A 17,228-nucleotide genomic window follows, 5' to 3' on the forward strand; every position below is an offset into this window, starting at 1 on the left:
AGGAACTAGCAACAGAAACAGAAAAAGCATGATGGAAACACGACCAAGCTGGCAACCCTCCTCCCAGCCTACAGTGAGCAAAACCCCACTGAGACCCAACCTCACCTTTGCTGTTTCAAGCATGGATAAAGCCTGAAAGAGCCTGATATAAGGCCAAGGAAAAAACTACTCTCTGAGTTTTTCCAGTCAAGCTTTTCCTTCTCCCACTCTGGGCCATTTGCAGCTTTATTTTGATGAGCAATATTATCCCTTAAGGACTGGAAACTGAAGTAGCTGGACAGAGAAGGCAGCAAATGGAAACCTTCAGCAGGGTTCACTCTGGCATCCCTATTTCATATCCTCACACTCACAACACCCATTTCAGGAGGAATGGAGACTCCAGCAGCAGGCAGGAGCGCAGGTAGGCATGTGCTGAGCAGTCCTTCATGTGCAGCTGGCTGAGGAAGACTCTGTCGATCATTAACCCAATACGCTGCAGTCACTTCATACAAAGGTTTATTCTGAAGCAAAATGGAGGTACAAGACTACACTGAATTGAAACCCTGAGGCCACATCCTATTGGGTTCCTGTGTGCTTTTCCATTGCAAAGCCAGACTGCAGCTTGGTAATTCCTCAAAGGCACTAAACAAGACCTTTAATTTCATTTTCTACATTGGGTACACTGAACAGCCTCATTGAGGCAAACACTCAGCTCTAGAAAGTGGCAATCCCCAAACAACTAATGGTAGAATGCTCTTTTCATTTCAAAGAGCACATTTCAGGCTCTGAAATTACCAACCACATGCAGGGTGATGGTTTCTGTAGGTCTCTAAAGCTACACTTTATCAGTGCTGCAGCATTCTAGCCCTTCCAGGACAGTAAATCCATATACACTCTTCCTTCCTCCCATGTAAGCACGCTCAGTGCTCTCAGGCTGAACAGACAGAGCTCATTTCTTATTCAGAATATAGCACATGGCTGTAAAAGTATTTTTAGCTTCAGTCCCATCTCCTACAACAACACGGGACCTCCTTCAAGGCCTCCTCTCACCAATGAACTGTGATAAATTCAGCCAAAGGAAAGGCATAATCCTGCTCTCTTGCCAGCTCAGCTAATTTCTATCTGCAGGGAAAGCATCCGTTAGACAGCCTGTATATGCTATTGCTTATCTAGAACATCCTGTCTCTTCCACACTTGCCTCCTCCAAATCCTCTATTCTTCATGTGCTTCCTCTTCGTGTTCTTCTTCATCCCCATAACCTCATCCCATTTCCTCACTCCTTTCTTCATCTCAACCTTACCAACTGAGCTACATGGGAGAAGCACGTGAAAATGACATCCATGAAGATCAGCAATTCTGAATCATGAAGAACAATTCCTTTTCTTGCTCACCAGATTAAAAATACCCCAAACAAGAAGGCTGTTCATGCAGTGAACACAGGCACAACTGTTTGCCCAGTGGGAAGCGCCTTTCAAATCCAGGCTGAGTCCCACTGTATGGTACCAGAGAGATCTTGATGCCAAGTCCACAGTTGCAGTAGCAACGTATAGCTCATCCCCCAGCAAGTGCACTTGGCATAACATGAATAAACTGCAAGAAAAGACAAAGCCTCTCATCCTGCAGGGTCAGCAGCTGGTTCTGGGGTAGGGTAACACATCAGCCACGTGAAATGACACCTCAAAGAATCATCTGTATATCATGGATTACTGATAGAGAAGAAAAAGGCAGATCCAAGAGTTGGTCCAAGAAACTCCTAAAGGCTTCTATTTTATTACACAAGTCACAGCTATAAAATAATCCCTGAGCCATTTCAGAGCAGGGCTGGCAGCCCACAGAGGATGCAGAACATATCCTGTTTGAAAAAGGGAGGTCTCATACAGAGCCATATCTGTCTGTCCTTGCACAGATGAAACCCTACAGAGCCAAGAGCAGGTGAATGCTGCAAGAGCTCACCATCCCACTCTGCGAGCCTTGCCCTGATGTGAGGGAGGTTCCTGATCTGAGGGCTCTTTCCATGCTACCAGATGTAGCTTCCTGCAATAAAATGGGAAATAAATCTGTACCTACCTCATTTATCCAGAAACTGGTACCAGAACAACTTGCCACTGGCAACTTATGGCCTATTAAAATACCAACCACTGTGCAGCGAGACCACAGGCTCCCAGAGGCACGCATGAATTCCTCAGAAATACAGCTACAAAGCTAGAATCAACACTGATGGCAGTGCAAGAGCACAAAGAATAAACAGACTGGAAGTCATTTAGGTTTCCTCCTGTACTTCAGAAATAAACACATCTAAAAGGGAGGGAGGGCACCCTCTTCTACCTACCTTTATCCTCAGCTAGAGCTGATGGTATTGCCACCCTGCAAACCAAATGGACCACATGGCCCCAGTCTCAATGTAGAACATTAATTTCCAACAAGTCATTTTTTGATCCAAGGGCTGGTTAAGTCACACAGATAAGGCTGTTGCTAAGAATTAGCTCTTCAGAATCAGGGATGAGAGGGGAAGTTTGTAAAGCTGGCTGTATCCAAACATATTTACTGATGCTGTACACACAGCCTATCGGTTACAGGGCTTTACATTGCAGCTGCTGGCCAACAAAGCAGCCCCTGCCTGAGCAGCAGCAGGCAGAACAGCAATCAGAGCATGAACAGAGACTGTGTTTTACTCAACAGGATACAGCCCCCATGGCAGGAAAGTTTTAATGTAATTCTGTCTTGTGACAGGCTTCGACACGGTGACCAGGGACAGGAAGAGGCAAGTCTGGCACGAAGCAAATCAACCCACCCCAAAGCTGCTGCGGTCAGACCCTGCAGGTGAAGCAGCCCAGAAAAAGCAACAGAAATGCTCTGCAAACTCAAACTGCAGCTTAAGAGTGTTTGTGCTGAGGATCCTGCAGTGCAGTATCACTTCTGCACCTTCTTCCAATACCCTCACCTTGCAGAGATTAAACCTCACCCACTGCTTCTGCTCTCATTACTTTTACCTACATTTAGCTTCCCCTTTTCTCATTTTTGCTGTTTAGTTTCTCTGTGTTTGGCTCTGAATGCAGGCAGTGCAGGTACTATACCTTAACATTATCTGGAAACAGGTTATGTTTTATTGCACATTGTTTCTAGAGGCTGCATTCAAACACCTTCTCCATTAAACACCCCCAGGACACTCCTGTGGCTGCAGCCAGGAAAGAAGGATGTTGGCACATGAAGCTGCTCCAGAGCATTAAAACTCACTCTTGACCTGTACATTAAGAATAGATGTACACATAGGGAAAGTCTATGTTTTCAGACATATTTTAAAATTGCTTTTGTTGCAAATATGTTATCACATCAAGTGCTCAGCAAATGTTGAACTAAAGCACTAAAGACAAGCACACGCTGTTCTAAGATATGGAACTGGGAGGATGGTTAGAGCCACAACCATTTCTTCCTCCTGCAACCCCACTCAAATCAAGATGCAGAACTCAGCCAGTGATCTTCTCTTTTCACTACAGCTAGTTTTCTTTCCTCTTGGGGATGCTGACTCCAGAAGAAACTATCTAGTTACCTAACCTTTGTTTTATGGTAGACAGTGGTGAAGATTTAGATCTCAACTGGGCTGAATCAATCCTTTAGTCTCCGATTAATGATTTTCCAGTCTGAAAGAGACAACTGTGGTGAACCTGAAGGATCCTGTAACACCTGACACAGTGACTATTTACGTAAAGACAGTGAATTAGTTGATTTCTAACTCTCACCATTGAGAGCCACAGTTTGGAGGTGGTACAAGTTGCACCTCCCTCCACAAAGGTTTCTGAATCACCAGCTGTGTGTTAGTAGGACAACGCTTCTCCCCTTTTATTTATGTCCTACAGAAATGAAAGAGATGTGTACCAACAATGATGCTTTGCATCCTGTCAGCAGAGGAAAGCAAGTAGCTTTAGGTCTGTACCTACATGAGGATGACAAAGCCACACTTACGCAAAAGCTGACCTCAGTCCACAAGGAGTTATCAGTGTGAGGTGCCTCCCCAAATATCAGCATTTCCTTTGGCTCTCTGGATGCAGCTTTACACCAATAAAAAGGAAACAGGCAGTGCAGGAAGTGGCCTTTCACACTTACTCAATTAAACATTTGAAGTTTAAGAATATTCTCAGTTCAGGCTCCAGCACCCAAATACTTCAAGATTAGACCACCCTAAGAGGATCAGCGCCTCCCAGCTGGAGCCTGCATGCACACAGCTGCTGGGATGCAGGAGATAAGCTAATTCTTTGTTTCAAACTGGTACTGGAGTGCCAGGATCAGAAAAGCAAGATGAAATGCCACATGCACTGGGAAAAGCATGATCCCAAAGGAAATACAGTCTGAGATGCCTTTAGAAGAATGAGGAAGGTGGGAAATGCCCTTAAAGTCACTCAACTCATGCAAAACAGTCTTTCCTCTACAGTCAGCCAGGGGCTTTCAGAGTATAATCCCTTCCTTCAACTCCAGGAATACCAGAGTGTTGGCACAATAGCAGAACAATGTAGGATGAAGTGTCAGGAGTCTGTGGACAACACCTGGCTTTTCACTGCCTTCACATCACACACCGGCAGCGCTCGCTGCCAGCACGCAGCCAGAAATCAATCAGTGCTGAGGTAAAGAGCATCTGGCTGTCACTCAGCATTATCTGACACCGTGGGCAGAAGGGGAGGGAATTTAATCAAGTCTTCCTCTTCTGTTATACCCAAAGACGTACATGTGTGTACAACGTCAGCTTGCAGCTTTAGGCTCCCATTTGGACATCCAGGCTCCCGCCTGCGATGAGCCAAGGATCCAAAGCCTCCCGGTGAGCTTCTCATATCATCTCTCTAGGAACAAAAGATATACACCCCCCCCCCCAAAAAAACGTTCAAACTGGTCCAACACGAAGCAGCCCATCTGCTTCCCCAAAACGGTTGCCATGAATACATCCCTGCTGCTCCGTGCCTGCTATTTTTAAAGCTACTTGGGAGGCAGCTGAATTCACTGGCGGTTGTGCTATTTCAGTATCTAGATTAATGCTATTCAAGGAACATATTGGGGAAATACAGCACCTGCCTGGCCTATACCTGCCTCAGATGCATTTTCAGGAGACCAAGCTCTGCAATCCAACAGCAGGATGATAAATCCACAGACAATAGCCGCTTTCCACACAGAGCACTGTAAACTGAATTGCATCTTGTCCCCAGAAGCCCCACTGGAGCATAAGGAGACTTTACAAAGGGAGGGAAAAGGACAAGCAGAAGGATATTGCAAAAGCAACTTCAGTCACAAATATACCCATGGTTTAATGCAAGGCCTGAGCACAGCAAGTGAGGGGGAAAAGGGTCCCCAGCCTGCAAGACAAAAAGAAACCAAACAAGGAAACCCCAAAGCTGAATGTGCTGACAGGACCTGGATCTTTTCCAGAGTGCCTCAAATTCCTAAGAGAGTTAAGTCTTAATGCATTTCAGGCAGGTTTCCCTGTAGCCAGGCTGCTTTGTCCCAGCCTGGGCAGAGGAGGTGTGAGCAGCTCCCAGTCCTGGCCAGGTACATGCAACCTAGGCTGCAGTGGACTTGGGACTGGGATGGGCTGATGGGAGCTGGCAGTACAGCCTCCCACTTCACAGGTCAAATCAATCTGGTGCCACCCAGCAACACACTGAATAGATCAGATCCCCACCTCTCACCACAGACATGCACAAGCTGCTAAGTAATTGTAAATAACCTGAAAAATCTGTCTCTGGAGATCCTTATTTTATCAGACTCTTCTTTCCACAACATAGGTCACTTAATCCAGAGAAAACTGGTATAGTGTGTCCTACAAAGAGCTCCTACACCTATCTCTGCCCTCTCCATTTAAAGACTCCAAATGCCATAGGACACCTTGTGAGATCAATTCTCTGCAAACTCATGGGCAGATACAGGTACTGGTCTCCTTGACCACAGCTGCACACCTCCTGTTGCCACAAACTGCAGAAGAAGCCCAAAACCGACTGCAGAGCAAACACCAGACTTTTTTTTATGTAAGCAGCTCACATAAGATGACCTGAAAGACACTGCACAACCTCAAACCCAATCAGTTCTGGAAGTGATTGATTTCAGAGAAACAATCACAGATCCTAAATAATGTACAAGACTTCTAACACACCACGGACAAAGCATCTCCTCTTTAATCCTTTCCCAGATCCAAAGAGTATCAGAAAGGTCATGGAAATGACCAGAGGAGCACAGAGCAGAGCCAAGACATCATCTGGGAGCCTCTCCACACAGTAACATCTCCTCAGCATTCCTGGAAATTCATGCCTCCTGAAGTTTCTCTAACTGCAACAGGGGAAAATATTTGGAAGAGGTCAAACAACTCAATACCATTGAGATCTGTAACTTTTCAGGCAGGAACAGGTTCCCATGTGCTTTCAGTTAGAGTACAGACAGGTTAGGGGAAAGGCAGCAAACCCAACAGCCTACTTCCCCTTCGCTCGTTTATAAGCAGTCAAGGCAGTTGAGAGCAACGTATGTGTTTGGTTTGAATTACAGACAGTTTCACTGCTGGAACACATCTGCAACGCACCGTGCTGAGTGAACTGCTGAACCCCAGCCAGCTCACAAACAACTCAACGTTGGCAGCAGCAGCAAACCCCACTGATGGCTCCTAGAAGCTGCTTTTAGGGACAACAAGGAGAAGGAGATGGATATTTCTCAGCACAGGCTCTTCCCAAGACACCCTCCAGTTCAACTCAGTTTATTATGGCTCCAGGAAGCAGAGGGGTTAATTTCTTTCCAAGTTCACATACTGTTTGAATTCCTTAGATAAGCTGCTTCCACCAAAGGATCTAGCCTCAGGGGAGAACACTGTAAGGAAAAGCTCTTTTGATAGATTTTCTTCAAAAGAGAAATTAATTCAAAGTCCATTTTTGGAGGTTGTTCCATGCCCACAGCTTCAGATGGGGTTGCACTGTGCCTCTGGAAGAAAAACTAAGCTTTGAGCAAAGCCCCACCACTTCCATGTGCAAGACACAAATGTTTCAGGCTTACACAATAAAAATCTTCTCTCCTGAAACGAGAAAGCTCTGTTTGCAGCACCACAAAGAGGAAAACCAGACCAAAGGAGGCTTTAACTCTGGGATAAAGCAGTTAACAGCTAGCACAAACTACTCCTGTCCCTTTAAAACTGAGCAGTCACTCAGAAAAGCAAAAAAACAAGTTTTGAAAGCCACTGAAGGCTTCCTTCACATCTTGAGGCAGAAAGCAAGCAAGTCTGGGCTGTTCTGGAATTTGTGTTTGCATACTGCTGGTGATAATCTATGTGCATAGCTGGAAACAAAACAAGGTTTTATTAGCAATTAGTAGCAGGAGGGGGGACAGACCTGCCTGAAGCAGGCAGAGGAATGCCAATACCTGATGGAAGAACAACACTGTACAACGTGCAGCAGAAGGAACCCAATGTGACAGATCGCATATAGGGGAAAACAGCGCATCTCTAGACTTGGGAGATGCAATGGCATCACTTCAAGCAGATAAACTGTGTCTTTAACACTGACAACTTTGACTCCAGGCAGCAGTTTTCCCTTGCACAGCAATTTGCAATGCAAAGCAAGCTACTTCTGCTCTTACCAAGAAGAGAAATTCAGAATCAAAGGAGGAAAGCAAAGTTGGGATGGGTTGATTTGCTTAGATACAGTTTTCTACATAGTTGAGTTTCAAGTCAGGCATGAGAGCAATAAAGCATAGGGTCTGAAACAGAGTGTGAGAACTTGGGCAAGGACAAGGGGGGAAAGATAGGATTTCATCCAAAATAAACCCCAGTCCCTTTCAGGGGAGCAACTCCTGCTCCCTCTCCATGTCTCTGAAAAATGCAGTCCAGCTCTGATCAGCCAACACCACCCAGGTTCAGAGCTCTCCAGCTATGTACTGTGAGAATGATGTGGCATGTGGGGCCCTATAACACATCTATTAAAATCCCATCAAGGGGTAGGCAAGTGGTAGCCATATGCTAAAGCACTCAAGTGAAGAATAACCAGGGAAAGGAGGACAGCCAGGAAGCAAGTGTGCAAGCAGTTTCTTACCTGGTGGATAAGCTAGCAAAGTCTCCTCCATCTAGCAGCCTGATTTTGCAGAACAGAACCCCATTGACGAAGGGGACGGCAGTCAGCTCTTCTAGAGTAAAGCTTGTCTGAAACTTGAATTTCTTCTTTTTCATCAGGAAAGCCATGGGCAAATTCAGCGTGGCAAGCCCAGGAATCCCAAACAAGATGAGGGAGGAGCGGCTCAAAACACACACAGACAAGCAGAGAAAGAGCACTCGTTCCGGGAACGCAAGCAGGGATTAAATTCCAGTTCAGTTACAACGACGGCCCAGCTTCAAACACACAATCCTCTTCTCTTTGGTGGTCGGATCTGGCTGTGGGATCATCGCCACGGCAGGCTTCAGGTGAGGAGGAGGAGGTCAGATTAAATCTCTGCAACATCTCCAAGGGAAAAGGGAGGGAGAGAAGTCAGTCTCAGCTCCAGACCAGCAGGAGCTGTCCCAGTTAGAGGCTGCAGCGCTCTGCCTTCAGCACAACCCCTCCAGAAAGCATCTCTTCTCAGAAATCACCTTGAGTTTCCAAAGAAGCGTTAAGTCTGTGGGCAGCACATTCAGAGAGCTTCCAGTTTCTATCTCCTCCTCTTGTGCAACTCCTTGGTACAGGTCTTCGGGTCAGCCTTTGGGAGGGAAATGAGTAAATTAGTCCCAGCCAGTCTTGGGCTCCTCCTCCTCCTCTAAAACCTGTTTGGATGGGTAATATTCACTCCAGACTCATACCATTCTTAAGAGGTATGGCCCCAATTAGCCTGGCCCCAACATCCTCTTCCCCCTTTTTGCCTAGAGCAAGCTTCACTGTTGTCATCCCCCTGTAATTTCTGGTTTGCAAAGCAGCTAATAAAAATCTGCTTTATTTTCAGCCATCACCTTTAGAAGCAGTTGACAGAGCAAGGTCAGTCTAACAAGATTAAGCAAAAGCCATCTCAAGAAACACAAAAATCTGTTTCTTTTCTGTATTTCCAACCAGCCCCGAGTGTCAGACCGGAATCTTATAACTGGAGAAAGCAGCAGAGAGGGGAGAGAAAGCAGCAGAGAAGGGAGAGAAAGCAGCAGTCTGCTCCAGATTACACAGCATAACAACCGAATCAGGTCATCTGGCTGTCCAATAGACAGGCCCACCGAGTCTGCTGCCTTCCCCCAGCACCAGGTCCACACCAAGCCATGCCCTCAAAGGGCAGTTTTGGGGCTGGAGATGGTCATTTCATCACACATTTGCACAATACCTAAGCCAGGGAGGCAAGACCTGAATAGCATCCAAAGGGATGAGGTTATGAACACCAGGCAGTAAACAATCCGTGCCAATATGAAGAATTAATGACTGCAAACCAAGGCAGGCAAAGCTCCTTATAGCCTGTAGGGGTGTGTGGTTAAAGCCCCCCTCCTGCTCGGGCAGACTGGTGACTGCTCTGCACCACCATGAGCTATACCTGCCCCCTCTGCCCCTGCACTGAGCTGCTGCTGGGTCTCAGCCTGCCCTCCAGCTGCCTGGACTGCACAGGGAGCTGGGGACAGGTCTCAGCCCACCTCTGGGCTCCGTGGATCATACACTGGGCTGCAGAGACGTCGCAGCCCGCGCCCTGGCACCCCTGGGCCATGTGCTGAGATGTGGTCAGGTCTCAGCTTGCTTTCTAAGCCATGCAGTGAACGGTGGCCAGCTCTCAGCCTGCCTCTGGGCTCCGTGGACCACACACCAGGCTGCAGCCAGGTCTCAGCCTCTATCCCAGCCCCAGGGGCCATGCACTGAGCCATGGCCAGCCCTCAGCCTAGCTATGAGGCTATGAGCCATGCACCGAGCTGCTGCCAGGTCTCAGCCCCATTCCCATCCTGTACACTGATCTGCAGCCAGGTCTCAGCCCCATTCCCAGCCCATGCACTGATCTGCAGCCAGGTCTCAGCCCCATTCCCAGACCATGCACTGATCTGCAGCCAGGTCTCAGCCCCATTCCCAGACCATGCACTGATCTGCAGCCAGGTCTCAGCCCTGCTCCCAACCCATGCACTGAGCTGCAGCCAGGTCTCAGCCCCATTCCCAGCCCATGCACTGAGCTGCAGCCAGGTCTCAGCCCTGCTCCCAACCCATGCACTGAGCTGCAGCCAGGTCTCAGCCCTGCTCCCAACCCATGCACTGAGCTGCAGCCAGGTCTCAGCCCTGCTCCCAACCCATGCACTGAGCTGCAGCCAGGTCTCAGCCCTGCTCCCAACCCATGCACTGAGCTGCTGCCAGGTCTCAGCCCTGCTCCCAACCCATACACCGAGCTGCAGTCAGGTCTCAGTTCCTCTCCCGGTCCCCAATCACAAGCTGCCCTATAGGAGCTCTTAGCCCACTTCCCGGCCCCTTCCACCGACCTGCGCTCCGGTTCCGGCCCGGTGCCTGCCCGACCCCGCTTCTGCCCTCTCCTCACGGCCGCCGCCGCTGCTCCCCGCCACAGCCGCCTCTGGTAGAGCTACGCCAACTGCGCCCGCTACGCCAACGCCGCAGGCAGCCCAAAGCAACACAACGCCACCAGGACACTTCGAGAATACCACTCCGACACTACGTAACCCCTCCCTCCATCCCCTGGGAGGGAGACGAGGACCACGAGAACGGCGCCGCCTGATTGGACCAGCGGCAAGGAGGCGGGACGAGAGGAACAAGGCTTTGATTCGCTTCTCCGGCACGGGGCGGGGAATAGAGCGCGGCGATTGGAGGCGGAGGCTGTCGGTTGGGGTAAGCCCCGCCTCCTAGCTGAGGCGGTGGGCGGGAAGCGGGGGGTAATGGGGCGGCAGCGGTCTCGCCTCAGTGGGCCGGTGGTGTCATGGCTGTTGTGGGGCTGTTGGTGGGGCTGCGGGTCCTTCGGCTTCCCACCGCCCCAGGGTGCCCCATAGCCCCAGCTGGCACTGCAGTGTGCGGGGCTGGCTGAGGGGAGGGCAGGCTTCGGCCGCTGCGCTGAGGTGATGGGAGAGGCGGCTCTGATAGACGTGGTCTGTGTCCGCCACCTCGTCCTCGTCCTCCCTCAGCGCCCTCGGGTACCACAGAGCGGGTGATGGGTTAGGCTGAGCAGGAGGGAGGCCTTGGCACCGCACAGGCAGCACGGGGCAGGGTATCACCCTGAGATGTGGCAGCCAAACGCATCTCCTCATCACCATGGCTCCCTGTTATTAGGTGCTGCTGCTGGGATCCCTGGTCAGGCAGGATTCCAGCGTTTAAGGGCCATCGGAACAAAATGTCTCTCCTCATCCTGGAGGAGTTCGCAATCATCAAGGTGATTTGCCTGGGTTTTAAGTTAGGGATGTGCCTGAGAGTCTCTGTGGCAGAGAAGTTGAGGCTCGTATGGGAGGGGCTTTTTCCAGGGATGGTTTGCTGGTGTCTGGCAAAGCTTGGATGGAAGCCTGGGAATCCACCTTCTCTTTGCCAGGCTTTGATGCTTGGGCTCGTTGCCTTTAATCTTTGGCATCTTTGCAGACAATATCAGAGCTATCAAAGAATTCTACCGCAACGTGAGCCACGAGACTGCTGGGAAAAGTACAGGGCTACATCACTTGTCTGAAAGTCAACAACTGCATGAAGCCAATTGCTTTGTAATGATTTGTATTTGTTATGAGGCCGGGTTAAGGAGATACATAGGCTTTGGGCTGGGAGCACATTTCATACTGGGTAAGGCATCACAGCCCTCCCATACAACAGGGTTTGTGGAGGCTGCTTATAAAGGTAGGGCCTGAATCATTAAATCCATTGATATCTGGAGACATAGTTAGAGATGAGCTGGGTTTTTACTGCTTTCTGTTTCTCACTTTATTGGGATAGAGCCCAGCCTGCTAGATATTTACTATCTGCCAAGCTGGGATGCTGAATGCTGGAAGCAGCTGAAGAATCCAGCCTGGTCCCTCACGCATCCCATTCCCTGAGCACACTCTGACACACGTGTCCATCTTTCCCTTCCATCACTAGCAAAAGGACAAACGAGCCCTGTGTTTGTGCTGTGGGAGGAGGCTGTGTGTTATCTGGGATGATTCACCCTGATAAATAACCTCCTCGGAGGCCTGCTCTTGTTTATAGCAACAGCCCCAAATGCTGAAGATGACAGCGATTTTCATGTGTGCTCTTCTCATGCATATTTACCCAGCAGTTTTATCAGAACCATCTCAAGCAAACCTCAGTGTTTTTATGATTAATTGACTAATGGTAAAAATAAAGGCGTTTGGAGAGGTGCCCAGTGAGCAGTGTGTAATATAGCAACCAGAGCCGGAGTCTCAGGGGTATGGATATTTTCCTAACAAACGCAGTCTCATGACTTAGCGATTAAATCTTTATGAGTCTGAAATTCACCCTGATGATTTTTTTTTTTCTCTGTTTATGCTGCAGGATTGTTTCTGGGAAAATCCACATTGGTTTAAAGGGACAGTGCTCCTTCCGCTCCCAGAGCGGGTGAGTTACTCTGAGCCCCACAGCACAGGGCATCCCCATCTATCTGCCATCCCACTGGCTTTATATTACTTTCCAATCCATCCACTAAGGAGCTGTGTGTGGATGTGAACAGGGCACTGACACACTGATTCTCCTTACCCCAGGCTCAAATGCTGTTGATTTCTCCTCTGCCTCAGCCCCACTGCACCCACCTCACCTCTGCTCCATGAACCTCAGCTCCATGCTCTCCCTGACCTAAGCCTTTCCTGATGCTGCTCTCCAGTTGCTGCCACCACTTCCTCAGTTTTTGCTGGCTCAGGGCATTGTTTTATCAGGCTGGGATAGTTTTATCAGTCTGGGCTCTGCAGTTCAGCCTGAGCCTCACCTCTGCTGTCATTGGAGAAGTGTGTCACACTGGTCAGGGGCTGGGATCTCTGCCCTGCTCACCTTGGGGCTGTGAGTGTGCAGGACCAGAGATGGTTTTCCTTGCCTCCTCTCTTTGAGGACTGAGATAAAGCAGCAGGGGTAGAAATAAGGCAAGATGAATTCGGAAGGGACAAAACACAGTGAGGTGAAGCGAGATGGATTCTGTAATGCACTTGGTGAGCCATCAAATCCTCTCTCATATCTCAGGGGAATCCCAGATCCCTGAACAAATCATCAAGCCCTGCAAACTACATCATCAGCATCTTCCTCTGGAAAACATCATCATGTTAATCCATTTGTCCTGGCAGCCAGATGATTGAGATTTGAAAACTAAATGACACACGTTTGCTGCAACAGCATAAACGCAATAATGGCTCTCCTCCATTACACTTGTAACCTGGTTATAATGGCTTTAATGAGCTTTCAGCCTCGTCAGCCAAAAAGAAAGATTATCACATGTTGCTTTATATTATAAAGTGTCCTTTGTGCTGCTGGTGGCTGAGTACCTGCAGTCACCCACTGCATGGGGTGCCCGTGGTTGGTGGGTGCCTATCCCAAAGCTGGGGGGCTCCCAAAACGGGGCAGGACATGGCAGTGGTGTGAGCCCCATAGGCTGCTGGACACCCTGTGAGGGGAACAGCTACCTGTCCCCATTACACAGGATTATCCTACGGTGTGGAGTTACTCCAACCATGTGTCTTCCCAGCTTAACTTAATAACAGGCTGTGAGCTCTACTTTGATGTGCTCCTGTTTTTCACTAGTACCATATTTAACTGGACTCATCATCATAAACTGGAACTGTTTCACTTTCAGTGCCAGGCTGGGCTTCCTGTCGGACTGGCAAAGGACACACCTGCACGGTGGGTTTCTGCCGGGATGGGGGATCCTGTTATCAACCGGGACAAAGGGAGCACAGGAATCTGGAGCTGGTGGATTCCTTTCCCCAAACATGTGGCCAGACCTGTAAATCCAGCTGCCTGGCTTTTTCTGTTTACTGGTTTCCATGTCTGCTCCAGTATGTTCTGGGAATGTGCTGCAGGACTCTCCACTTCTTCCTGGGAAGCCTGTGGGTGGAACTGCAGCTGGTTTGCCCCTTCCAAAACCTGCCTCAAGGCTTCTTGTGTTTATTAAACATCATCCCGTGTCTGTATCCTGGGTATTGCCTTTAGTGCTCTGCTGGCCATGGGCTCTCAACACTGGTTCTGTGCTTCTGGCTGTGCCCCGCAAGTGCCGCTGTTACCCCAAACACAGCAAGAAACAACTGTTAGTTGTGGTTCCACTTGACAAGGCAACCTCTAATTTGGGATCCCAGCAATAGAATAACAGAAACTGTCCCTGCTGGGGCTGGGCCTCTGCTGTGGGTTAATCACCTCGGAGGGCCGGGACCCAAGGGCTCGTGAAAACTCAAAAGAGGGGAGACTGAGATGAGCTCTTAGGCAGAAGCTCTTCCCTGTGAGGGTGCTGAGGCGCTGGCACAGGGTGCCCAGAGAAGCTGTGGCTGCCCCATCCCTGGCAGTGTTCAAGGCCAGGTTGGACACAGGGGCTTGGAGCAAGCTGCTCTAGTGGAAGGTGTCTCTGCCTGTGGCAGGGGTTGGAGCTGGAGGAGCTTTAAGGTCCCTTCCAACATAAACCACTCGATGACTCTAATATTAAACGCTTCAGTTTTCATATTTAACAGACCACATGTGCTGACAGTACCTGCTGGCAATAACCTCTTAGATGGCAATAGGAAAAAGAAAAACCCCAGAAGAATGCTTTGCCAAAACAGGCTTGACAAACTTTAAAGACACAGTGGAGGAGGTGGAGGTAATTTGGGTGAGCATTAGGTGATTTCATCCTGTCCCTCGGCAGGGATCTGCTCCAGGACTGTGATGTAGCTATGGCAGCATGCTGCATTTGTGGGATGCTCAGCTGTTTATGTGTGGTTTTCTTAAGAAATAAAGTTAAAACTGTCCCTTTGCTTATAATTAAAGTTTTTTAATTTAAATTTAATTAAAATTGTTTTTTTTTTTTCCTGTGCCTGCCCATACACTTCTGTAATGAACTCATCCCAAAGAGATACATGAGATCCCCACATCTCAGTGTCCTCTGCCTGTGTTTTCAGAAGCAGAGGGACCCAGTTTGTGTTCCTGGGCATAGAACCACAGACTGGTTTGGGCTGGAAGGGGGTTTAAAGCTCATCCAGTTCCAACCCCTTGCCACGGCAGGGGCACCTTCGACTAGAGCAGGTTTCTATGGGTACCCATGTTCCCCATCACTGGGCTCTGCCTGTTGAACTTCTCCCTCTCCATGCTCTCAGTCCTGAAGAGATTCATCAGTGAATCACAGCAGGATCACAACAGGTCTGGAGGACCAGGATCATTTCATCCTGCCAGGGCTCTGCAGGGCTTTGCTGCGGCTCAGGATCCCCTGAGGCCCCCTTGCCCCGTTGCACAGTGCCATCTCCTGGAGAGCCGTGCCTGAGCTGCACACAGATCTGATGCTGAAGCAGCAAGTGGTGCTGACAGCTAGAGGTGCTGCCTCTGCCACAGGGGTTACCTCCGACCCACCGAGAGTCTCTTCCTCACCGAACCTCTCTTCCTCCAGCAGGTGCAAAGGAAGCTGTTCATTGCCTGGCTGCTTGCTCTCACCTCCGGGGTACCCTGTGACAGAGCATCCCTGCTCTGGATGCCAAACACAATCCTCTAGGCACAAGAAGAACAGTAAGAGAGCACAAATGAACATCTTTAGATATTACTCCTTAGCTTTTGTTCAGCTTAGGCACCAGTTTCCAGTTGTACACGCTGTGTATACGTTCACCCTGTACCCGTTCCTCCTGGTTGTAACTTTAAGGGACACTTTTCTCCCTCCCCAGATTTGATGACCTGGTCATGAGCAACAACCAAGCCCCTCATCATAGTGCTCACCCTGTATTTAAAACATTGCTACATCTCTTTTAATGACACAAAAACGTGTATGGGGAACTTGGGCTGAATGTTGCTGCCTTGAGTAAGCTCTATTTTTAACCTGAAAAGACAAGGAAAATGGGTGGTTCCAAGAGCAACACGTTTTAGTCCCATGAAACACAGCTTAAGTGCTTAGTCACTGAAAAAATGCACTCTGCAATTGAAAGCCAAAGGCTGCTGCTTCATGCATCATTTTAGGCTGTTGTGGCACCTTCTGAGCAGTTGGTTCAGTAAGCTGTGCTACACAAGAGAATAACCAGTGCTCCAAGCTGCTGTTTGTAAAGACCATAATTAGCTAAATACAAGGCCATAAAGTTCACAGAGGAGAGAAAAAACTACCCTGACCTGTGGCTGTTCACAGCTTTGGCCTTTTCTCTGTGTTGCAAACCTCACAAACTCCTTTTTGCCACTGAACTGAAGCAGCCTGTTTACCAAAAATGTATTTCTTTTAATTAAAATTTGTATCTGGAAAGGAGAAATGACACAAATGAGGTAAATCAACATGGGGAACAGGAGGTTTCACTCAAAAAATAAAGTTCAATTGAGCAATTGATTTGATTCCACAAAGTCTGAGAGGAAGCCTCTGGTGAGTGTTACTCGTGGGGCTGACTCAGTGAGATGTCAGTGCCAAAGGGTCGGGAGTCTTCAGGGCCTAAACTCTTCTCACTGCACTGTCCTGTCCTGCCCCACCAGATTGCAGAGGAGAGGCAATGAGGAAAGGCCAGGGACAGGCAGTGGCTCTAACCAGGGGTTCCCATCAGCATCCCCTCAGAAAAGGCTGTGTAAAGGTTTCATTTGATTGTGCAAATTCACTCCCTCCTTGGTCTTTGCTCATCTCCCAGCCCTAAAGGAGACTTAACAGCAAGCAAATAACAGCTCTGAAGAAGCTCTGTTTCAAAGTTAATATCTGGCAAGGAACAAGCTCATTAAATGTGACACACTTTGCAAGGGAGAAGGAGTTTTGCTTCTTTCTTTCTCTTTTCCTTTGACATTTGCTTCCATGCATGTACAAATGGAGCTTTTCATCTTAGAAGTTTATGAAGTTGCTGCAAGTTTGTGAGAATCACATTGACCGTCCTATGAAATGAAGCTTTCTCACTGAGGACCTCTCAAAGTGGCTGCTAGGATGTTTTACCCTGTATCACAGTAAGGAAATCGTGAGGCGAGCTCCATGCCACTGAAGCAACTAACAAAGAGCTGTATTGGCTTCCAGCTCCCCACAGGTACAGAACCACCTTCACCACCACCCACAGCAGAACCAAGTCACACTCCAAAATTCACCCAGTTCAGTCAGTGCCTGACAAACTCCTAAAGGCTGGGAATTCCTGCCAGGCTGAGGCTCTGTGGCCCAGGTCCACTTTGATGGATCAAGGCATTATGGAGTGACAAGAGATGGAGCTTTACCTGTTACACCCACCTGAGAGAAACTCA

At 48.8% G+C, this 17,228-nt stretch overlaps 1 protein-coding gene and 1 long non-coding RNA gene across 2 annotated transcripts in view; one reads left to right on the forward strand and one right to left on the reverse strand.

Annotated features, from left to right (window-relative positions):
* EEIG1 (estrogen-induced osteoclastogenesis regulator 1) overlaps positions 1 to 10,584 on the reverse strand; it is a 38,257-nt gene extending 27,673 nt beyond the window's left edge. Inside the window, exons 1-2 of the mRNA XM_062640299.1 lie at positions 10,388 to 10,584; positions 8,025 to 8,661 (exon numbers count right to left, since the gene is read on the reverse strand). Coding sequence (XP_062496283.1) covers positions 8,025 to 8,170 — 146 coding nt within the window. The 5' untranslated portion in view covers positions 8,171 to 8,661; positions 10,388 to 10,584. The remainder of the gene's footprint in view (positions 1 to 8,024; positions 8,662 to 10,387) is intronic.
* A 319-nt stretch (positions 10,585 to 10,903) lies between these two features.
* On the forward strand, positions 10,904 to 14,825 carry LOC134174914 (uncharacterized). The gene is made up of 3 exons (XR_009968830.1): positions 10,904 to 12,277; positions 12,384 to 12,446; positions 13,059 to 14,825. It is a non-coding gene; the product is annotated as an uncharacterized LOC134174914 (long non-coding RNA).
* The last annotated feature ends 2,403 nt before the right edge of the window (positions 14,826 to 17,228 follow it).

Source organism: Pezoporus occidentalis, unplaced genomic scaffold (assembly GCF_034315485.1).
Source record: "Pezoporus occidentalis ecotype Australia unplaced genomic scaffold, CSIRO_AGI_Poc_V1 ctg64, whole genome shotgun sequence".
Classification (NCBI taxonomy): Eukaryota; Metazoa; Chordata; class Aves; order Psittaciformes; family Psittacidae; genus Pezoporus; species Pezoporus occidentalis.